At 40.9% G+C, this 24534-nt stretch overlaps 1 protein-coding gene across 2 annotated transcripts in view; it reads left to right on the plus strand.

Annotated features, from left to right (window-relative positions):
* The window catches only part of VWA8 (von Willebrand factor A domain containing 8), a 545205-nt gene that overhangs the window by 76854 nt on the left and 443817 nt on the right, over window positions 1–24534 (plus strand). For both annotated transcript variants that reach the window (XR_014819568.1, XM_021065625.2), the window contains exons 10-12: window positions 6424–6555; window positions 9731–9865; window positions 9959–10036. Coding sequence is in view for 1 of the 2 variants with exons in the window: in XM_021065625.2 (XP_020921284.2) it covers window positions 6424–6555; window positions 9731–9865; window positions 9959–10036 (345 nt within the window). In the remaining variant the exon portion in view is untranslated. The remainder of the gene's footprint in view (window positions 1–6423; window positions 6556–9730; window positions 9866–9958; window positions 10037–24534) is intronic.

Here is a 24534-nt window from a genome sequence, read left to right on the forward strand (position 1 = left end):
GGTTCAAGACGTCAGGTCATTAGCATTCTGATTGTGTAGTTCCCTGGAAGGTTTATTCCAGGCTCTGAAAAAGAGAACTAGAGCTCGTCTTTGATTTAATTAACATCTGAGCTAAGTTGGTATTGGCCTTTGAGACAGAGCACCTAGCGTTTAAGAAAAAAGGCTGCGATTCCAGACGGGCTCCTTAGATGACCATCAGCACAAAGCCCCGAGAGCAAGAGTAACTGGGGTAAGTGAAAATGTCACCGTTCTGATCAAATGAAGTACTGTAAAGGGATTTTTTTTTTTTTTTATTTGGTGACACAACCAAGGGAAGGATTCAGTGTCTAGGTAAAGTCCATTAGGGCCAAAGGTCTTCATTTTTACAAAGAAAACACGTTGATGTGTTTCTGGTCCCTAATTGCAAAATTAGTCATACCAATTCTATAAAGCTATAGACTACCTTTAAAGAGTTGAGTTATCTAAAGAAAGTAATCCATGCTGCTTCGTTTTGTTTAGCCCTTATTTGACCTTTATAATTAAGGGGAACATAGAACACTGATTGAGGATCCATTTTACAAAAGAAATTATTTCACATCTGATTGTAACGTTTGAAAGGAAGGAAAAAGGGAATTTTGTTACTCATATAGGAATAAAAAGGCAATTGTCTTTCTTTGCCTTAATTTTGTGAAGAGCTTAACACCTCAGTAGAGAGTTGGAAGGAGAGGTGGTTGAAATTCACTTGTCTGCATCTAATGAAGAAACTCCTTTTTGTAAGATCATAACACGCTTATGCATACAACCAGATTAGAATATTAAATCTCTGTCCTTAAAAGTGGAACCATCTACCAATAATTGCAAGTTTTTTGTGATTTGCTCTGTGGCGCTCTGTGGCCTGTTCGTTATTCTAAGTTTCTCTGTGTTTTCAAGCTCATTTCACAGAGGAAAAGAATTTTATATATCCTCAAATAATTTTGAATTAAAAGAGGTGAAAATTAAGGAAATATTGTTGAATTTGGGGAAAATGTTGAGTTAAAGAATAGAGATATTTATTACAGCAGCAAACCAAGAAGGTACATATATACATACAATATTTTTTTTCTTGATAAATGATAATTATTTCCTGACCTCGTTTCTTACATAAACTAATGGATAGTTACATTTGAATTAGATATCCATTCAGGAGTTCCTATAGTGGCACAGTGGAAACAAACCCCACTAGTATCCATGAGGATGCAGGTTTGATCCCTGGCCTCGCTCAGTGGGCTGGGGATCCGGCGTAGCCCTGAGCTGGGGTGTAGGTTGCAGACACAATTTGGATCCCGCGTTTCTGTGGCCGTGGTGTAGGCTGGCAGCTGTAGCTCTGATTCGATTCAGCCCCTCGCCTAGGAATTTTCATATGCCACAGGTGCGACCCTAAAAAGCAAAATAAATAAGTAAATAAATAAATATGTTTGGATTGTAGTGTAATCACTTAATTAGACTATTGTAAGGAAAAATTATTACCGAAATTCAGAATGTTTTTCTTTTCTCTAAACAAGCTATAAAAATGGCTGGGATGTCTTTCGTCCCCCTGGTGGTGCTATCATGTGATATTCATGCTCTAGAACATGTTTCTCAAGTCATAAAATCACTCCTAGCTTTTAATTAAGGCTCTCTTAAAGGACGTGCTCTCGGAGTTCCTGTCGTGGCTCAGCGGAAACAAATCTGCCTAGGAACCATGAGGTCGTGGGTTCGATCCCTGGCCTCGCTCTGTGGGTTAAAGATCCAGCGTAGACGTGAGCTGTGGTGTAGGTGGAAGTCGAGGCTCGGATCTGGCGTTGCTGTGGCTCTGGCCCAGGTCGGCAGCTGTCACTCCGATTTGACCCCTAGCCTGGGACCCTCCATATGCCATGAGTGCAGCCCTAAAAAGAAAAAAAAGAAAAAAAAAAAAAGACCAAAAGTCCCTGTCTTCACGAAGCATGTTTTTTCGAGAAGGGCAATCATCAACCAAGCAAGCAAGTAAATCAGTAAAATATGTAGTATGTCAGTTGAGGAAGGGATGCTCTCAGAGAAGACATTTGAATAAAGATCTGAAGGAGGAAAAGCAAGTGCTTTGGCGGAGAGCATTTGACACTGAAGGAGTAAGCCCTAAGGCAGGGCGCACCTGGGGCATCCTAGCAACTGCAAAGGACAGGACGATGGGGCAGACGAAGTGAAGGGGAGGTGAGGCGTTGATGAAGTCAGAAGGTACAGGAGGTCTGATCATGCAGGACCTTATAAGCCCCCGGAAGGACTTCTGCTGTCAGTCTGAATGAGATGGAACATCATTAGGAGGTTTTGAGCAGAATGTCTTCTGTGACCGAACATTTTAACAGGCTTACTCTAGTTGCAGATGAGGGAGTAGGCTTTGGAGGGTAAAGGTGAAAGCAGGGGAAAACTAGTTAGTAGCCTGGAATGGTAATCTCATTGAGAGATTGTGCCGTGAGCTTGTCAGAAGTGATTGGATTTGAGTTGTAGTTTGAAGGCAGAGTCACTATGATTTGCTGAAAGAGTGGAAATAGAGTTGAGACAGATGCAAGGGTGATGTCAAGCTTTTTGGAATAATGAAGATAGAATAGATGGAGTTCCCGTAGTGGCTCAGTGGTTAACGAATCCGACTAGGAACCATGAGGTTGCGGGTTCGATCCCTGGCCTTGCTCAGTGGGTGAAGGATCCGGCATTGCCATGAGCTGTGGTGTAGGTCGCAGATGCAGCTCGGTTCCCACATTGCTGTGGCTCTGGCATAGGCCGGTGGCTACAGCTCCGATTGGACCCCTAGCCTGGGAACCTCCATGTGCCGAGGGAGCGGACTAAGAAAATGGCAAAAAGACCAAAAAAAAAAAAGAAAGAATAGAATAGAGACTATGAGAGGAAGATCAAGACCTAAGTTTTGTGCATGTTTAGTGTGAAATGCCTCTTAGCTCTCCGTGTAGAAAGGCAGGTCTATGTACGCGTTGGGAGTTTAGGCGAGAGTTCTGAACTGGACAGAGAAAACTGGGAGTGATGCACATATAGATGCATGAAACTAGATGAGATTATTTGAAAATATAAAGATCCACTGCCGAGGTACCTTCATGGGTACTGGTCAGGAAAATGACGAACCTACCACAGAGACCCCACAGAGACCGAGAAGGAGCAAACAGGGAAACAGGAGGAAAACTAAGCTATTTAATTTCGCAGTTAGGATATTGTTGGCGGTCTTACCAGGAGCAGTGCTAGTAGAGTGGTGGGGCTGTCTGTCGGAAATCTGTGGGCCAACTAGTAAATTAGTGATGAGAAAGCTGAAGCAGTGATTATATACTGTATGTAAAATAAATCTGTTGTGGTAGAAACAAAACAATGATAGGTCACTCACGGATTGTGTGGCATCCAGAGATGGCTCTTTGTTTGATTCCCGGAATGGGAGAGGCAAGCATCTTGATAGGAAGGAGCGACAAACGTCTGTGGAGTACGTGGAAACTCTTTATGGGAATATGGCCTGGAGGAAGCAGGAAAAGACATCTCCAGAGCACCACTGTGCCTGATCTGGAGTGATGGAAAAACCCATGTTCTGAGATGAAGAAAGTAGACCTCTAGTGGCTTTCCATCCACTCCTGACAGTAGAGCAGAAAGCCTTTCTATTTTGACAGTGGGAAAAGAAGGAAGGACTGATGAAAATATAGCTGATTTTGAGGATGAAGGGAAAAGAATTTTATTTAGTCATTGAACGAAACTTTTTTGACCCTTGACGATGCCCCATGCATGACTTGGTTCTGGGGGTGTAGAGTGAACCGTTTTGCTATTGCCCTCAATGAGGCTTTCATGCTAGTGAGGCATGAAGGAGTATGTGCCTGGAGGCTCTGCTGAAGCTGGGGGAGGTGGCTAGATTGCTTGCTGAAATGGGGGGGTAGGGTGGGCTTGGGTTGCTCCCAAGGACAGGGGTAATGGTTTGTTGTAGTAGCTCAGGGGCTTTGGGAAAAGAGCCCAGCAGGGCCTGGGGCCACATGTTTGTTCAGTAGCCAGATAGTATGGTATGGAGAATTGCTCTTTCTTTGTGCTCAACAGCCTAGAAAAAGGGATGAAGAAAATGAATAACTTGGTGGGACAGGATTGGGAATTGAGAGGGTGACCATGGAGGCCTTGGGGACCAGCCCCCATGTGACTGAGATGTCCTTTTATGTGATTATACGTCACAGGTCAAATAATGTAATTATTAGTTACCCAAAGAAAGTGGATCCAGAAAGATGTTAGTCCTGTTTAATAAAAATTTAAGAAGTCCTAGGAAATAGCCATTAGTATGAAATGGTAAGGTGAATAAACGTTGATTTTCTCCTTTGGCTATCCTGTAGCCTGTACGCATTATATTGTCTATTTTACTCTTCAGTTTCCTTTTTTGGATGAACAGGCCTTGAATTTCCTGTGCCAGCAAATAGTAACTCACCTTACAGCTTGAGTTCTTGTACGATTTTAGTGTATCCTAGCCTACTATTTTTATTCTACCGGAATATTTTAGTCTGAATTATTTATAAGGACATCACCCATAGAGCAAGTGGTTCAAGGCATGAGTTTTCATTTCTGGAATGTAAGTGCTCTGTGCTCTGACATCGACTGTATGTCAGATTAAACTGTCATTGCTGTAGCTGGAGTAAAAGCATACCTTTACTCTTAGATATATTTTCTTAAAATTTAGTGGGTCTCGGTTCTATATTCTCCTGAATTTAATTACTTGGCTCTGGCCTTACTTCTTTCCTGTTGAATCTCCCTTGAAATACAGGTGTACCTTTTTTTTTTTTTTTTGCATAAAATTAAGGCGTCAATCATTATTTGTCTACAACATGTAAGTAATTCCTACCAACTTGTGGGATGCTGTGGAAGTTTGCATATCCAAATTGTTACATTTTTTATGGTAGCACAAATAAGCATTTTTTTTCTTAGGTTTGGGGAAATGAGTGATTGTCTCGAGCGCTTAAGATACCAAAATGAAGACGGGAACTGGGCAGTTGGGATGTTGAAGTTGAAGATACTCTTCTTACCCAAAATGTATTTTCTGGAACTGAGTCCTTCTGTTGAATGAGTGGTGATGTGTTCTTTCTTTGAGTTCCGGCTCTTTGACTAGAGTGATAAGGTTCTAAAAGTATTGTAGGATTTGGGGGGAATAATTTCTGCCTGTTTAATACTAAAAATGAATTAATCTTTACATATGGACCATGCCGCTGTTAGGGCATAGGATTTAATTAATTTTCATTAGTATCCTCTTTTTGCATTTACTTCTTTGTATTCTCTGTGTGTATTTTTTATATAACCAGCTGGGATGAGGGGGTGTAACCTAGTGTTAGAACATTGATCGTTGGCCTACATGGAAAAAGAATCAATAGTCTTGGGCTTTTAAACCCAGCTTGATAAATATTGAGAAACCTGCATTGTAGAAGGCACTGTGCCAGATACTGTGGAAGATTGATCGTTATACTTTATTGTAATCAGTTAAACTAACCACACAGGCAGTCAGCAGAATGGTGTCCAGGAAGTTCTATTTTTATGAATTTCAGGTTGCTCTTAACTTTAGTTGATTTAAGAAATCAACTGAGGCGTTCCCGTCATGGCTCAGCAGAATTGAATCTGGCTAGGATCCATGAGGAAGAAGGTTTGACCTCTGGCCTCTCTCAGTGGGTTAAGGATCTGGCATTGCTGTGAGCTATGGTGTCTGTCACTCAGATCCCGTGTTGCTGTGGTTGTGGTGCAGGCCAGCAGCTACAGCTCCGATTTGAACCCTAGCTTGGGAACCTCCATGTACCGAGGGTGAGGCCCTAAAAAGATCCATCCATCAATCAATCAACTGATATATAGGCCTTGTTTTGCCTTAGCATGTTTTCAAGCGTCTCATCAATCATCCTTTTCTAGGAAATTGGAAGCTTTGATTATCAAGAACTGTAGGCTGTACATTTCTACCAGCTCAGGAATTCACTGATTCCATTCCTTGGCATTAAGTAAATTTTAGGAACTGCTTTCCTCTCACCTTTGGTAATTGACTTAAGTAGAATGGTATCTGTAAAAATAGGGAAAACTTTTCTCATTAATCTTTTTCCCTTTATTTTTGTAACATAGCGTGAGTTTCCGTTCTAATTAAGATGGAACCTTCCAGGAGTTCCCTTATGGTGCAGCGGGTTAAGGATCCGGCATTGTCACTGCAGCAGCTCGAGTTGCTGCTGTGGCATGGCTTCAGTCCCCAGCCTGGGAACTTCCACATGCCGTGTGCCCAGCCAAAAAAAAAAAAGATGGACCCTTCCAGATATCCAACATCAATATTAAAATAAAAAGAAAGTGAAAACACTGTAACCGCAATGTATACATCTAAGGATAACCTGACCCCCTTGCTGTACAGTGGGAAAATAAAAAAAAAGAAAAAAAAAAAAAAGAAAGTGACATGTTTGTCTTGTAATTCTACAGCGCTTTGAACTCCAAGATTCAAGAAGTTCTGTGCTTCCTGAAGAGGTTGTGAGAGTAGAGAGGATGCCTGAAAACCAGGGCTTCCAAGCTTCGGTGACCCTCCGGATTGCAGGAAAAGAGGTGACCATTAAGGTAATGAATGCATCAAGGTTTGCACTTTCTAAGATGTGCCTTTTGCTAAATTGGGTTTATGATCCCTTCATCAGTCTCCTTCGGTTCCCTAGCCTCGCATCTATATTCCTGGCATCTGTATATCTATGTATCCAGATTCCTGTATGTTTGCACACTGGGAAAGTTCAGGAGACCCATCGGGATAGCTTTTTCTCAAAAACCAAAGTTAGCCTCAGGGGAAATCAAATACAGTGCTTATTAATGAAAGTATTTTGTGGTCGGAGTCCTTGGTAAGAAATGATCACTGTTGTAATGGAACGTGTTGGAGGAAAATATGAGAAAAAGAATTTGATACACACACACGCACACACACACACAGGACTGGGTCATATTGCTGTACAGCAGAAATTGACAGAACATTGTAAATTAACTATGGTAGAAAAAATAAAAATCTTATAATGAAAATGAAATAGTCACTGTTTACAAAAATGTTTTCGCAACTAATGAATGCACTTTTTAAAAATTATAGTTGATTTAAAGTTGTTCCATCAATTTCTGCTGTACAGCAACGTGACCCAGTCATATATATGTGTAGATAGATAGATAGACAGATAGATAGATATACGGTCTTTTTCTCACATTATCTTCCTAACTACCCCAAGAGGTGATAGGAAACTAACACCAGAAAATACAGCTTCCACAATGCTGACCTACCTAAATTGTAACTGAATGTTTGAAAGAAATGCTTGTCTTCTTATGTTAGGACAGAGCGAACTTTCATGACAGGTGTTTTGTTTGTTTTAATATGATATTATTTAATATTTATTGATATTACCGTATTGCCTCATGCATCGAACAAAACACTGGTTATGTTTACTGTGAGCCAGGCCTACAGTGTCCTAGTTAACTGTATTTGTCTCTTTAGATATGCCATTTAGACCCCCCAGGAACCCCGGAGATAACCTTTATTATGGATTTTCATGGATTAGAAAACAGATATGCAGGAGTTCCCGTCGTGGTGCAGTGGTTAACGAATCCGATTAGGAACCATGAGGTTGCGGGTTCGATCCCTGCCCCTGCTCAGTGGGTTAACAATCCGGCGTTGCTGTGAGCTGTGGTGTAGGTTGCAGACGTGGCTCGGATCCCACGTTGCTGTGGCTCTGGCATAGGCCGGCGGCTACAGCTCCGATTAGACCCCTAGCCTGGGAATCTCCATATGCCACAGGAGTGGCCCAAAGAAATAGCAAAAAGCCAAAAAAAAAAAAAAAAAAAGAAAACAGATATGCAGAGAGTCATCAATTCACGCAGGGCCACCAGCTAATAACATGGCACAGCTGGGACTTCTCGATGGCGTACTGTCCACGATACTCTTCTGTCTCCCTCAGATGAAGGACCTCAGAGCTGATGGTCTAGGATAGAGGGAGATAATTAAGAATTGCATTGGAATGCCTCTGGCTTATAGAGAAGGAAGTGATACCAGGAGTCAGGAAAAGGAGTAGAGAAAATGTCAGAGAGGAGGGGGGGCTTGTGATAAGTCTATGAAACAGGAATTTTCCAGCAGCCCAGAAGCGGGAAAGGTGATAGGACATATCAGGCACCTTGAACAGACTATCCAGAGGCATGAGATGTAAGCAGGCTTTCATTCTTTGCCTCCCATTGATGAGGGCTTTCTATCGTCACTGCTTCCCATTCCTTTAAGTTAGCCTTCTCTGGAGTTCCTGTTGTGGCTCAGTGGTCACAAACCCGACTAGGATCCATGAGGCTGCGGGTTCGATCCCTGGCCTCAGTCAGTGGATTAAAGGATCCGGCATTGCCGTGAGCTGTGGTGTAGGTTGCAGACTTGGCTCCGATCCTGCATTGCTGCAGCTGTGGCGCATGTCTGCGGCCACAGCTCCCATTCGACCCCTAGCCTGGGAACCAGCATATGCCTTGAGTGTGGCCCTGAAAAGCAAAAAAAAAAGTTAGCCTTCTCTGTTACCAGCAGGATGATCTTTCTTAAAGTAAATCTGATCTTGTCACATCCAAACTTATCATTCTTTAGGGTTCATGTTGTGCGCAGTATGAGCAAGTCCAGAGTCCTCAGCAGGGCAGGAAAATCCTCCCATCATAGGGTTCCTAGGAGACTTTAATAAGGAGGAGATAGCAAATAAAAAGAAGTAGGTGTGAGGACAGGAGGAGATTTTAAGAACAGATGCTCTGAGTGGTCACTTAAAATAAGAGTGGGAAAAGATTTGTGGACAGTTGAGAAAGCAGGAGGTCCTTGATGTTTGTGGAGAATCCCAGGGGACCGCTTTTAAAAATTGTACTCACCACTGAAATTTGTACCCAGACCTTCCTTCTCAAGTAGTGACATTGTTAAGAAAGTTATAAATAGCATGGAAATGACTTGATTCTCATGAAAATGTCTGCCAGCAAGGTGCTTTCATTTTAGAGGGAAGATTGATTGGGAAGTTTGATCATAATGGACCATCAGGAGTTCCCGTCGTGGCGCAGTGGTTAACGAATCCGACTAGGAACCATGAGGTTGCGGGTTCGGTCCCTGCCCTTGCTCAGTGGGTTAACGATCCGGTGTTGCCGTGAGCTGTGGTGTAGGTTGCAGACGCGGCTCGGATCCCGCATTGCTGTGGCTCTGGCGTAGGCCGGTGGCTACAGCTCCGATTCAACCCCTAGCCTGGGAACCTCCATATGCCGCGGGAGCGGCCCAAGAAATAGCAACAACAACAAAAGACAAAAAAAAAAAAAAAAAAAAAAAAATGGACCATCAGATCTGTGAATGAAACAGTAATTGCAGCTCCATTGAAAAATCAAAAACAGTATAGAACTGAGTTAGGAAATTAGTAGGGTCTTTTACTTTTTTTTGTTTGTTGGTTGTTTGTCTTTTTTTAGGGTTGCACTCATGGCACATGGGGGTTTCCAGGCTTAGGTGTCGAATCAGAGCTACAGCAGCCGGCCTACACCACAGCCACAGCAACCCCAGATCTGAGCTGCCTCTGTGACCTAAACCACAGCGCACCCAACACCGGATCCTTAGGGCCAGGGATCAAATCGGTGTCTTCATGGATACTAGTCAGCTTTGTTTCCGCTGATCCGCAATGCGAACTCCAATAGGAGCTTTTAGATGGCAATTATATGCTTTGATTTGCTAATATTTGGAGAAAAACACATGCATATTGTATTTACCTCTCTTTAATTACAGGTACCGGCTGGGACCAGGCCATTCAGTCAACCTTGTGCATCAGACCATTTTATACAGACTTTGAGCCATAAACAACTACTGGCTGAAATGATGCAGTCGCATATGGTTAAGGACATGTGTTTAATTGGAGGAAAAGTAAGAATGGCGGCCTCGCTGAAAAGTTGTTTCCTGACTTTGGGTTGTTTTGACTTAGTCCTTAAATGATTGTGTTTCCATTTGTAATTGCAGGGTTGTGGAAAAACTGTCGTCGCTAAGAACTTTGCAGATACCTTAGGATATAATATAGAGCCTATCATGCTCTATCAGGTAAGGTATTCATATTTACTTATGTATGTATTTATTTATTTATTGCTTTTTTAGAGCCACACCTGTGGTATATGGAAGTTCCCAGGCTAGGGGTCGAATCAGAGCTACAGCTGCTGGCTTACACCAGAGCCATAGCAACTTGGGATCCGAGCCGCATCTGCAACCTACACCACAGTGCACGGCAATGCTGGATCCCTGACCCACTGAGTGAGGCCAGAGATCAAACCCGCATGGATACTAGTCGGATTTATTTCCTCTGCAGCACAATAGGAACTCTTCGTTTTTATATTTTAAATTAAAAAAAAATTTTTTTGGCTGTGCGCATGGTATGCAGAAGTTCCCAGGCCAGGAATCCACCTGACCTACAGCAGTGACAATGCCAGATCCTTAACCACTAGGCCACCAGGGAACTCCAGATACTCATTTTTAGCACTTGGGTTATAAACATATAATTTTGGACCATCAGTAGAATTTGTCACTTTCTTCCTTAAGTGATACCTGTTAATTTCAATGTAGATAAATAAATAACTGAAACAGCTATCAAATTGGAGCGCAATTATAATTATTTGGAGTTTTTGAAAGCATGTTCTAGGATATCTGCTGTGCTTAACATTCCAGGGGCTATTTTTCAAGAGAGATCCATTTTACATGCATGTGTACACACGCACACGGTACATTTATTAATAGTGTGAAAATCTAAACTACATGGGTTTCAGCAGCAGTAGGAGATCATTACATATTCACCAAGTATATTATTATTTTTTTATTATGGTAAAATATACATAACATGAAATTTACCATTGCAACAGTTTCCTTTTTTTTTTTTTTTTTTTTTTTTTGTCTTTTTAGGGCAGCATCTGAGGCATGTGGAGGTTCCCAGGCTAGGGGTCCAGTCGGAGCTGTAGCTGCCGGCTTCCACCACAGCCACAGCAACGCAGGATCCAGGCCGCATCTGCGACCTACACCACAGCTCACGGCCACACTGAATCCCTAACCCACTGAGCGAGGCCAGGGATCCACCCTGCGCCCTCATGGATACTAGTCGGATTCCTTTCTGCTGTGTCACGATGGGAACTCCATTTTAACCATTTTTAAGTGTACAGTTCACTGGCATGAAGTAGAGTCACAATGTTGGGTAACCACCACCACTGTCTATTTCTAGAACTCTTTTGCCATCCCCAGTAGAACCTCTACACCCCTTAAATAATAACTTCCCATCGCTCCCTACCTATAGACGCTGGTAACCTCTATACGACCTTCTGTCCCTATGAACTTGTCTGTTCTGGGTACTTCAGGTGATTAGAATCACACACTTTTTGTCCTTTTGTCTCTAACTTATTTTACTTAGCATTGTATTTTCAGGAGTCATCCATGTTATAGCATATATCAGAACTTCATTCCTTTTCATTTATTTATTTATTTTGCCTTTTCTTTTTAGGGCTGCACTCATGGCATATAGAGTTTCCCAGGCTAGGGGTTGAATTGAAGCTACAGCTGCCAGCCTCCACCACAGCCACAGCAATGCCAGATCCGAGCCGCATCTGGGACCCACACCACAGCTCATGGCAACGCCAGATCCTTAACCCAGTGAGTGAGGCCTGGGATCGAACCTGCATCCTCATGGATACTAGTTGGTTTTGTTCACTGTTGAGCCAGGAAGGGAGCTTCCTCATTCCTTTTCATGACTCAAAGTATTTTTGCTTATCTATTCATATGTTGATGCACATGGGTTGTTTCGACCTTTTGGCTATTGTAAATTATGCTGCTGTGAATATGGGTATGTAAGGGTCTGTTTGAGTCCCTGCTTTCAGTTGTTTTAGGTATGTATGAAGGAGTGGGATTGCTGAATCATATTTCAGTTCTATCTTTAACTTTCTGAGGAGCTACTAAACTATTTTTCACAGCAGCTACACTGTTTTCCGTTTCCACTGGCCGTACATGAGGGTTCCATTTCCTCTACATCACTGTCAGCACTTGCTATTGTCTCTTTTTTGGTTTGTTTTTGTTTTTTTATTTTGCTTTCTTACCTTTTTTTAAAATAATAGCCATCCTAATGGCTCCGAAGTAGTAATAATCCACTGTGGCTTTTTTTTTTTTTTTTTTGGTCTTTTTTCGTTTTTTTCTAGGGCCACTCCTGTAGCATATGGAGGTTCTCAGGCTAGGGGTCTAATTGGAGCTGTAGCCGCCAGGCCTACACCACAGCCACAGCAACACGGGATCTGAGCCGCATCTGTGACCTACACCACAGCTCATGGCAATGCCAGATCCTTAACCCACTGAGCAAGGGCAGGGATCGAACCGGCAACCTCATGGTTCCTAGTCAGATTCGTCAACCACTGAGCCACGACGGGAAGTCCCCGTTGTGGCTTCGATTTGCATTTCCCAAATGGCCGATGATATTGATCATCTTTTCATCTGCTTTTCGGCCATTTCTATATCTTAGTTGGAGAAATGCCTTTTCAGGTTCCTTGCCTATGTTTTAACTGTATTGTCCTTTGATAGAAATTGCAATGAATCTATAGATCATTTTGGGTGGTATCGTCGTCGTACTATTAAGTGATCCCTTCTGTAAACATAGATGTCTTTCTATTTATGTCCTTGATTTTTTTTCAGCAATGTTTTATAGTTTTCAACATACAAATTTTCTATCTGCTTGGTGAAATTTATTCTTATGTATTTTTGAATGGATTATTTTGGTGGATGTACATGCTGAGTATAGTTTGATAAAAAAGCAAACTTACAGCTGGTTTTCCTACAGCATGAAATTTTCGATCATGTATTTTTTTGGTAATGATATCTCCCGAGACATTTTTATCCTGCTCTTTTATTGATTTCTTTATGTTAGTCTTTGGTATTTTTTTACAGTCTGTTTTTTATTTTTGGAACAATTTTCGACATGGATGTGATATTCTTACATTTTAGGAAGCATTTTACATTTTTTAGTTTATTTTTTGTTGAGCTTTTTATTATTACTGACACTAAATGTATTTGTATTAAAAATGTTCTTATTCTGGGGGAGTTCCTGACTTGTGTCCACGAGGATGCAGGTTTGATCCCTGGCCTCGCTCAGTGGGTTAAGGATCCGGAGCTGCGTGAGCTATGGTGCAGGTCATAGACATGACTCGAATCCTGTGTTGCTGTGGCTATGGTGCAGGCTGGCAGCTGCAGCTCTAATTTGACTCCTAGACTGGGAACCTTCATATGCCATGGGTGTGGCCCTAAAAAAAAAGACAAAGTTCTTACTTTTGAAAAATGACCTTTAAACCAGTTTCTTCTTGTGATTTTATCACAGAAGATTTTGCTAACACATTATATTTCAAGTGATTCTGTTGAGAAGATTTCTTTTGGGAGCTCCCTTTGTGGTGCAGCAGAAACGAATATGACTAGGAACCATGAGGTTGTGGGTTCAATCCCTGGCCTCGCTCAGTGGGTTAAGGATCCAGCATTACCATGAGCTGTGGTGTAGGTCGTAGACGCGGCTCAGATCTGGCATTACTGTGGCTGTGGTGTGGGCTGGCAGCTACAGCTCCAATTGGACTCCTAGCCGGGGAACTTCCATGTGCTGTGGGTGTGGCCTTAAAAGGACAAAAAGACAAAAAAAAAAAAAAAAAAAAAACAACTTTTTTTTTTCATGCTGCTTTGAAGTACTTTGTGCCTCTTGGTTGAACTGACCAGAGTTAGAAGGAATTATAATCACATGGTAGTTGTTACTTTTGGGCTATAAGCAGAAGAATCTATTGTAAAAGATATTTGAGAATTCCCCAAAATTAGTTTTTTTCTTTCTTCTGAGTAGCTTAACTCATTCAGAGTACCAAGGTATCTTTTAGAACCTTGAGTTACATTAAAAAGAATTTGGGAAACAAAAGAGAAAGCAACCTGACTTGGTACAAAACTCTGGTAGAGCTGTATCTCCTATTATTTTGTACAGTTTTTTCATTATCCTATTTCTAGAAATACAGGTAAAAAAGGAGTTAAGATAATTAACTGTTTAAGGACTTAAATATTTACTAAGAAATGATCTTTGATTTTGTTTGTTTGTTTGTTTGTTTTTTTATTTTCCCACTGTACAGCAACTTTGATTTTTTTTAATTGAAACTTTATTTTACTTTTATTTTTATTTATTTCCATTTATTTATTTATGTATTTATTTTTTTTCTTTTTAGAGCCACACCCACTGCATATAGTGGGTCCCAGGCTAGGGGTCCAGTCGGAGCTATAGCTGCCGGCTTATGCCACAGCCACAGCAACGCAGGATCCGAGCCATGTGTGCAACCTACACCACAGCTCATGGCAATGCCAGATCCTTAACCCACTGAGGGGGACCAGGGATTGAACCCGCAACCTCATGGTTCCTAGTTGGATTCGTTTCCACTGTGCCACAGTAGAAACTCCTACTCTGATTTTAAAACATAAATTAATGTTGAAGCATATGATCCAGGTTTATGAAATCATGAAGAATATGAATTAAGATGAAGAGACTTAAACCAGTATCTATACCCTGAGTCTTGAGCAATAAACATGGAGGGGAGAGAAAATAAATTTCTACATTATACAATGGCAAGTCTTGGAACCCACTGAAGATGTATTTATTTTGAAGTGGATTTTTGTTTCCGTTTTTTTTTTTTTTTTTTTTTTCTTTTTGGGGCCACACTCTCGGGATATGGAGGTTCCCAGGCTAGGGGTTGAATCAGAGCTACAGCTGCCGGCCTATACCATGGGATCTGAGCCATGTCTGTGACCTACACCACAGTGCACGGCAACTGGATCCTTAACCCACTGAGCAAGGCCAGGGATCAAACCCGCATCCTCATGGACACTATATCCCATTCTTAACCATTGAGCCACAGTGAGCACTCTTGAGAATGTTATCTTGGTGTGTGGAAGAATCAGTTTCAGAGGCTGAGATCAGGTTTTCTTATATATTTTTGGAGAGTGACAATAAGCTCACAAAAATTTTATTTCAATTTTTTTAAAATTTTTACTTTCCCGTTCAGTTTGTGATTGATAGATAAATAAGTGTAGGAAAATTATATCATTAAATTGATGGCAGACCATTTTATTACCTGTTACTCTTCTGAGATAGTCTCTTCAAGTTTCTGCCACAGGATAAGTTCATTTAGACATATTTTATTAATCTTCTGTCTGGAGTTCCTGTCGTGGCTCAGTGGTTAACGAATCGGACTAGGAACCATGAGGTTGCGGGTTAGATCTCTGGCCTTGCTCAGTGGGTTAAGGAGCCGGCATTGCCGTGAGCTGTGGTATAGGTCGCAGATGTGGCTCGGATCTGGTGTTGCTGTGGCTGTGGTGTAGGCCGGCAGCTACAGCTCCGACTGGAGCCCTAGCCTGGGAACCTCCATATGCCGTGGGAGCAGCCCTCGAAAAGGCAAAAAGACAAAAAAAAAAAAAAAAAACCAAGAAAAAACTTCTGTCTGAAAAAGATGAGTGATGATGATCAAAAGGCACTTAAATTTCCAATAAGAATATTTTGTCCATCGTCAGCATGTTCACTGTGTACCTTATAGATACTCTGCAAGGACTGGAACGCTGGTTTAGAGATAAACTAATCACACATTTTGAAAGCCCCTTTTCCAGTTTTGTTTTTCTGCTCATTAATCTTTAGAGAAATGTCTGGGAGAAAAAATGGAAGGGTAGACTTCAGAAAGGGCTATTAGAGGAATATAGTGGTAACATGTTTTGTAGGTTAGTTTGTTTCTCTCTCTCTCTCCATATGGCTTCTTTCTATGAACTGGATTATGGAAAATATGAGGCACTGCAGTGGCTTCTGCAGATTTTGTGAACTGCTTTTTTTTCATTAATTGATTTTTTGGGGAGTGAGACCCTTTAAAGTTTTATTGCGAAATAGTGGATTTACAAGGTCATGCTACTTTCTGCTGTACAACAAAGTGATTCTACATGTACACACATCCATTTCTTTTTTTTTTGATTTTTTAAAATTACTCAATGAATTTATCACATCTGTAGTTGTATAATGATCATCACAATCCAATTTCACAGGATTTCCATCATTTCTAAACGGTTAATCGGTTAGTTTTCATGATAGATACCAAGCTCTTGAGTTTAAATATCAGACACTTTTTGCTTACAATCTTATATTTATTAGAAGAGCTCATTAATTTCTTTGGGATAGAGAAATTTACCAGAATTAAAGAATGGATTCAGGCTTACAATAATATAGTCCATATTAATGAAAAATTTAAGGAGGTTTGACCCCACATAGCGAATTTAGTGGGAATAAGTAACCCAACATCTGTTTTCCTCGAAGATGTGGAGATTTCCCTGGTTCTTGTACATGTATAAAGCTACACTTAATTTGTGGGTTTTGCCTTATTTTTGGACTTGACTATTTTTAGAACTGGATTTCATAATGCAGAAAAGGAAAAACAGAGCCTTAGCCCAGATTTGTGGCAGTACATAAAATAAGTTTTATAATAGGTTATAAAAATCTTAAATCATTTGGCTCAAGTGTTAGGTCAGATTCTTTCAACTGGTTATTCTTTTTTTAGTGTTGAAGCCGGTGATTTCATGGTATTGAAGAAATACAAGTTATTATTCTTTTCCTTCACAACCAGATAAGGGCATATTTCCAGATTTCTTTTCATGCCATCTTAAACAACACCAGATCCGAGATCTCTTTCTTCTGTTTAAGTACTAGTTGAATTCAAAACCAAGTCAATTCCTATCAAAATTTAAGGTCAAATAAGTTTAAGAGACTTACAGTTTTTTTGGTTTGTTTTTGTTTTTGTTTTTAATTTCTATGGCCACACCTGTGGCATATGGAAGTTCCCAGGCTAGGGGTCAAGTTGGAGCTGCATCTGCCGACCCATGCTGTAGCCATGTCAACACCTGTCCTGAGCTACATCTTCAGCTTACACTATAGCTTGTGGCAATGCCAGCTCCTTAACCCACTGAGCGAGGCCAGGGACTGAACCTGCATCCTCATGGACATCCTGTCGGGTTCTTAACCCACTCAGCCACAGCGGGAACGCCAGAGACTTAGAAATAAACATAATCGCCTTTTAAAACATGGGGAAGTCCTAGGATCATTTTTGACCCCTTAAGCTAAGTTTTTCTTCCTATAGCTAAATTCATACCAAATCCTTTCCTTCATTTTCCATCTAATCTACAATCCCTCCTTCCTCTGTATTCAGACACAGTGAAAATAGTTTTACTTCTTTTATTTTCATTTATTTTCTCTATCCGAGGTTTTGGATTTATTTACTGGCTTCTTGTCATTGCCTTGAGTTTGCACATTTTTCATGAAGGTTTTAAGAATTTGTATTCTATTAAGTGGTTTATAGTCAACCTTGGAGGGTGACTTTCTACATGATTCTCTAAATCATTTTGTGTTCTTGATGTTTTCCTACAATCTGTATTTTTTCTGTCTTTTTGGTATTTTTTCTTGTCCTACAAAGAATAACCTCCCTAAGGCTATCTAAGAATTTGCTTACCTCAATTCCTTCAAATTTCGTTTATTATGATATTTATTTTCAAAAAACAAGGGATGTCATCATGCAATTCCATATTCTATGAATTTTGAAATGGAAATTATTAAACTAAGGGCAGTTGTCTTTTCATAGAGCTCTTTCTTATTCTTTTTTTAATAGTTGCATATTATTCCATTATATGGATACACCAGAGTTTATTCAACCAGTCTTTTATATATGGACAATTGGGTTGTTTCCAATATTTTGTAATTACAAACAAGTTGCAATGAATAATGTGCTTATGTATTTTCATATATATATATATATTTTTTGCTATTTCTTGGGCCGCTCCTGCGGCATATGGAGGTTCCCAGGCTAGGGGTCCAATCGGAGCTGTAACCACCGGCCTACACCAGAGCCACAGCAACACGGGATCTGAGCCAGGTCTGCAACCTACACCACAGCTCACGGCAACACTGGATCCTTAACCCACTGAGCGAGGCCAAGAATCGAACCCACAACCTCATGGTTCCTAGTCAGATTCGTTTCTGCTGTGCCACAAAGGGAACTCCAGTTGTGCTTTGATTTTAGTTATGGGTAAGTTAGTTTTAGCCTTGCAAATAAAAAAAAAAGGAGTTCCCGTCGTGGCGCAGTGGTTAACGAATCCGACTAGGAACCATGAGGTTGCGGGTTCGGTCCCTGCCCTTGCTCAGTGGGTTAAGGATCCGGTGTTGCCGTGAGCTGTGGTGTAGGTGGCAGACGCGGCTCGGATCCTGCGTTGCTGTGGCTCTGGTGTAGGCTGGTGGCTACAACCTCCAATTGGACCCCTAGCCTGGGAACCTCCATATGCCATGGGAGTGGCCCAAGAAATGGCAAAAAGACAAAAAAAAAAAAAAAGTGACACATGATGAGGCTCACTCTGAGATAAGAGGGACGTGCATTGAGGCTGTAAAAGTACCATCTGTTTTTATTTGGAAGCCTCTCCTTCAGCACTGGCTTGCTTTGCTTTAGAACGCTAGTGTTTTGTCATATCACAGTTTGTTTTTCCATATTGGTCTGTTTTTCTACTTGCTAGCTTTTTGAACCAACGTAATAGAACGGAGGAATGGAGGAGTTTCCAAAAATCAGTGGTTATTTTCCGCTGCTAGATGTCCATCTCAACTGTCGATTATTGTTACCATTGAAACTTTAGGCAACATATCTCAGGTTCTCACTTTGACAGAGACGTCATCTCAAAAGCCGAGTGTAATGCCACTTGTAGTATGTTATGTTAAGCTGGCAACTACAACTACTTGGAGTGTTTATATGATAAGACATAGGACAAAGTATTGAAAAGGCAGGCTATTTGCTGGTTTACTTGATAACCTTTTAAACTTCTATAGTCTAAAAATGCAAAGAGTATCTTAAAGCTTAACTGTGCAGTTTGTTATAAAGGTTCTTCTTGTTGCAGTTGCATAAATTTGCTGTTTAAAAAGAAATAAGTCTTACATTGGCTTTTTGAAATAAAAGTGTCTGAATATGACATTCAAGTCTTTCATAACTTTGAAAGTATGTACTGAACTCCTTATTTAATAGAAAGAGTGTACATTTTAAGCAATAGACAACATCGTTTGTGTTATCTTAACAAATTTAGTTATCATGAGGTATTTATTAGATTTATAAAAACGCACCAGGAGGCCTTTGGGCATGTGTATAAAAATAAACATTACAGTAAAACCAAATCCACTAGCCCCAGGAAGAAAACAAAAGTAACCAAGGAATCCTACCAAATAAGGAATTCTAGCCTGAAAGGTATTTCATTTACCATCCTTGGTGATCCAGAAACATAGGATCCATATAAACTTGAAGAGGGAAAGCCTCGCAAATTTGAGGATTCTCTGTGGAATAGGTCCACACTTAAGGACACCGTGTGATGAAGTCTCAGATCTGTTGGTAAGAACACGCTGTTATGCGTGACCATCTCCATTAGTTAGGGCTTTTGGTTTGGATGTACTTTACAGTAATTTTGATTAAAGGTCCTAAGACAATCAATTAAGGGTCCTCAGGATTTTTTTTTTTTTTTAATTTTTTAAATTTTTTTGTCTTTTTGCCTTTTCTAGGGCTGCTTCCCGCGGCACATGGAGGTTCCCAAGCTAGAGGTCGAATCGGAGCTGTAGCCGCCGGCCTACACCAGAGCCATAGACATGCCAGATCCAAGCCGAATCTGCAACCTACCCCACAGCTCAGGACAATGCTGGATCCTTAACCCACGGAGCGAGGCCAGGGATCAAACCCGCAACCTCATGGTTCCTAGTCAGATACATTTCCGCTGTGCTACGACAGGAACTCCAAGAAAGATTTTTTGACAGAGCTCAACTAGTGCCTCTGGGAACTGAGGTGAAGTAGCTTGGGACTTCAGCTGGTAAAAGCTTCGAAAATCCCGATTTTACACTCTATTGACAACTGTTAAGAGATTAACAACCTTGCCTGACCAGCCCCTCGGATGCTCCCTTCTCACTCCCTATGGTTCCCTTAAGCTCTCCCAGATTCAGGGAGTTGCTGGCCCCCAGCTTTCCTGCAGGTGAGCAGTGATGCCCATTAGCCCTCACATAGGCAGGAAAGTGGGCAGGGTGAGACGGCTGTCCTGCTACCTCCAGCAGCCTGTTTCTTTAATCTTTGCAAACCTTTTTCCATGCCGCTTCAGGCAGGAGACTCAGCATTTATCCTTAGTGATGCTTCCGAGTCTATCAGCTCCTCCCTACCTTCCACCTAGTGAAAGGTGTTTGCTGCACAGCATCCCACATGGGGGAGTAATTCAGAGACAGCAGCTTTAGTTTTGTGAGGAAGGCTCCAAAAAGGACACATTAAGCCAATCAAAAGAGTCGTCCATTGAGTTCCTGTCATGGCGCAGTGGTTAACGCATCTGACTAGGAACCATGAGGTTGTGGGTTCGATCCCTGGCCTTGCTCAGTGGGTTAAGGAGCTGGCGTTGCCATGACCTGTGGTGTAGGTCGCAGACACGGCTCACATTCCTTGTGGCTGTGGCTGTGGCTGTGGCGCAGGCTGGTGGTTAGGGCTCCAATTAGACCCCTAGCCTGGGAACCTCCATATGCCGTGGGAAGTGGCCTAGAAAAGGCAAAAAGACAAAAAAAAAAAAAAAAAAAAAAAAAGTCCTCCAGTATTGCACTCATGGCACACTTCTTAGTTGTCTCACCATCCACCCTCCCGCCCACAACCAATTATCAGTCCCTCATCATTTGCTTTTTGCAATATCTACTATGGCTGTGGACATCTCCAGAAGCAGTAACCTATCATCCTTGCACCTACTGTGAAGGATTTGGTGGAAAATGCATTTGGCATATGAAATTTTACTTTATAGCGGTTTTGAGAACACATCAGTAATGTCAGTTGAACATTAATAGACTCGTCTTTCTTACATGTAAGAGCTCACTGTCTCTGGGGATAATATCGAAGTTCTACTCTTTCAGGAAATTTCAATTATACAATACAGAGTTATCAACTATAGTTCATGTTTTTATATCTTCAGATCTTAATTCATCTTATACCTCAAAGTTTGTACTCTTTTACCAACCTTTTCATACTTTCCCCACCCACCAGTCTCCGACAACCACATTTCTGCTCTCTAAGAGTTTGACTTTTTAGTTTTGGATTTCACTTACAAGTGATACCATGCCATATTTGGCTTTGTCTGTCTGGCTTATTTCACTTAGCATAATGTTCTCAAGATTGGGAGTTCCCATCGTGGCTGAACAGTTAACCAACCCACCTAGGATCCATGAGGACACGGGTTTGATCCCTGGCCTCGCTCAGTGGGTTAAAGATCTGGCGTTGCCATGAGCTGTGGCGTAGGTTGCAGACACGGCTCAGAAACCAGCAGCGACAGCTCTGATTTGACCCCTAGCGTGGGAACCTCTATATGCTGCATGGGAACCTCCATATGCTGCACAGGTGCAGCCCTAAAAAGACAGAAAAAAAAATAATTTTCCCAAGATCCATCCATGTTGTCACAATTGGCAAGACTTCCTTCCTTTTCATGGCTGAATAATATTCTCTCTCTCTCTGTGCATCAGTCACAATTTCTTTATACATTCATTTATCAGTGACACATAGGTCGTTTCCATATCTTGGCTATTGTGAATAATGCTGCAGTGAACATGGGAGTGCAGATATCTCAACATTCTGCTTTTGTTTTCTGTACCTAGAAGTGGGATTACTGGATTATATGATAGTCTATTTTTTTTAATTTGTTTTTTAATTTTTAATTTTTTCATTACTCGGTGAATTTTATTACATTTAGAGTTGTACATCGATCATCACAACCCAGTTTTATTTTTATTTATTTATTTTATTTTATTTTATTTTATTTATTTTTTTGTCTTTTTGCCATTTCTTGGGCCGCTCCCGCAGCACATGGAGGTTCCCAGGCTAGGGGTGGAATCGGAGCTATAGCCACTGGCCTACACCAGAGCCACAGCAACGCGGGATCTGAGCCGCGTCTACCACCTACACCACAGCTCACGGCAATGCCAGATCGTTAACCCACTGAGCAAGGGCAGGGCTCAAACCCGAAACCTCATGGTTCCTAGTCGGATTCGTTAACCACTGCGCCACGATGGGAACTCCCACAACCCAGTTTTATAGCATTTCCATCCCCAAGATGGTAGTCTGTTGTTTTTTTTTTCTGCTATACAGCATTGGGACCAAGTCACACATACATGTATACATATTTTTTCCTCCCATTATTGTGTTGCAATGGATGTATCTAGACATAGTTCTCAAAGCTACACAGCAGGATCTCATTGTAAATCCATTCCAAGAGCAATACTTTGCATCTGTTAACCCCAAGCTCCTGATCCCTCCCACTCCCTCCCTCTCCCCCCAGATATCCACAAGTCTATTCTCCAAGTCCATGATTTTCTTTTCTGTGGAATGTTCATTTGTGCTGGATATTAGATTCCAGTTATAAGTGATATCATATGGTATTTGTCTTTCTCTTTCTGACTGATTTCACTCAGTGTGAGAGTCTCTAGTTCCATCCATGTTGCTGCAAATGGCATTATGTCATTCTTTTTTATGGCTGAGTAGTATTCCATTGTGTATATATACCACATCTGCCTAATCCAATCGTCTGTGATGGACATTTGGATTGTTTCCATATCTTGGCTGTTGCGAATAGAGTTGCAATGAGCATGCGCGTGCATGTGTCTTTTTTAAGGAAAGTTTTGTCTGGATATATGCCCAAGAGTGGGATTGCTAGGTCATATGGTAGTTCTATGTATAGATTTCTAAGGTACCTCCATATTGTTCTCCATAGTGGCTATGCCAGCTTACATTCCCACCAACAGTGCAGGAAGTTTCCCTTTTCTCCACAACCCCTCCAGCACTTGTCATCTGTGGACTTATTAATGATGGCCATTCTTACTGGTGGAGGTGGTATCTCATGGTAGTTTTGATTTGCATTTCTCTAATAATCAGGGATGTTGAGCATTTTTTCATGTGCTTGTTGGCCATCTGTATATCTTCCTTGGAGAACGGTTTATTCAGGTCTTTTGCTCATTTTTCCACTGGCTTTTTTGTTGTTGAGTTGTATAAATTGCTTGTATATCCTAGAGATTAGGCCCTTGTCCGTTGCATCATTTGAAACTATTTTCTCCCATTCTGTAAGTTATCTTTTTGTTTTCTTTTTGGTTTCCTTTGCTGTGCAAAAGCTTGTCATTTTGATTAGGTCCCATTGGTTTATTTTTGCTTTTATTTCTGTTGCTTTGGGAGACTGACCTGAGAAAATATTCATAAGGTTGATGTCAGAGAATATTTTGCCTGTGTTCTCTTCCAGGAATTGGACAGTGTCTTGTCTTATATTTAAGTCTTTCAGCCATTTTGAGTTTATTTTCATGCATGGTGTGAGGGTGTGTTCTAGTTTCATTGCTTTGCCTGCAGCTGCCCAGGTTTCCCAGCAATTCTCACTGAAAAGACTTTCTTTTTCCCATTTTAAGTTCTTGCCTCCTTTGTCAAAGATTAATTGACTGTGGGTGGGTAGTCTATTTTTAATTTGTTAAGACACCTCCATAGTGTTCTCCATAGAGGCTGCACCAATTTACATGCCCACTGACAGTGCACAATGGCTCCCTTTTCTCCACATCCTCACCAGCATTTGTTATCTCTTGCCTTTTTGATAATAGCCATTCTAAAGGTGAGGTGATATCTCATTGTGGTTTTGATTTGTATTTCCTTGATGACAAGTGATGTTGAAACCTTTTCACACATCTGTTGACCATGTCTATATCTTTTTTGGAAAAATAGTTATTCAATTCTTCTGCCCATTTTTTATTCAGATATATATATATATTTTTGCTATTGAGTTATATGAGTTCTTTATATATTTTAGATGTTATCCTTTGTCAGATATATGATTTTCAAACACCTTTTTCTGCTCAGTAGGTTGCCTTTTCATTGTGTTGGTGGTTGCTTTGCTGTGCGGAAACCTTTTCTTTTTAGTTTGATGTTGTCTTACTTGTTTATTTTGGCTTTTGTTGCTTTTGCTTTCGGTGTCAAATCCAAAAATTATTGCCAAGACCAATCAATGTCAAAAAGCTTACCACCTATATTTTCTTCTAGGAGTTTTATGGTTTCAGGTCTTAACGTTCAATTTTTTAATCCATCTTGAGGTAATTTTTGTGTATGGTGTAACTTAGAAGGTCCAGTTTCATTCTTTTGCATGTACCTATATAGTTATACTGAAACTTTTTATTAACAACATTATTGAGTATATATTCTTGGCTTCTTTGTCATAAACTTGTTCACCATATATGTATGGGTTTGTTTCTGGGGTCTTTGTTCTGTTCCATTGATCTATGCTGTGTCTGTTTTTATGCTAATACCATACAGTTTGGTTTAAGTATAATTTTATAATATAGTTTTAAACCAGGAAGTTTGATGTTTCCAACTTGGTTCTTTGTCAAGAAAGCTTTAACTATACAGGGTCTTTTATGGTTCCATGCAAATTTTAGAATTGTTTATTCGATTTCTGTGAAAAAGAGCCATTGGAATTTTGAT

The sequence above is a fragment of the Sus scrofa genome, chromosome 11 (genome assembly GCF_054392235.1).
Source record: "Sus scrofa isolate SSC_HxYL_T2T_F1_AM1 chromosome 11, Sscrofa_HxYL_maternal_Yorkshire_Landrace_v2.0, whole genome shotgun sequence".
NCBI lineage: Eukaryota > Metazoa > Chordata > Mammalia > Artiodactyla > Suidae > Sus > Sus scrofa.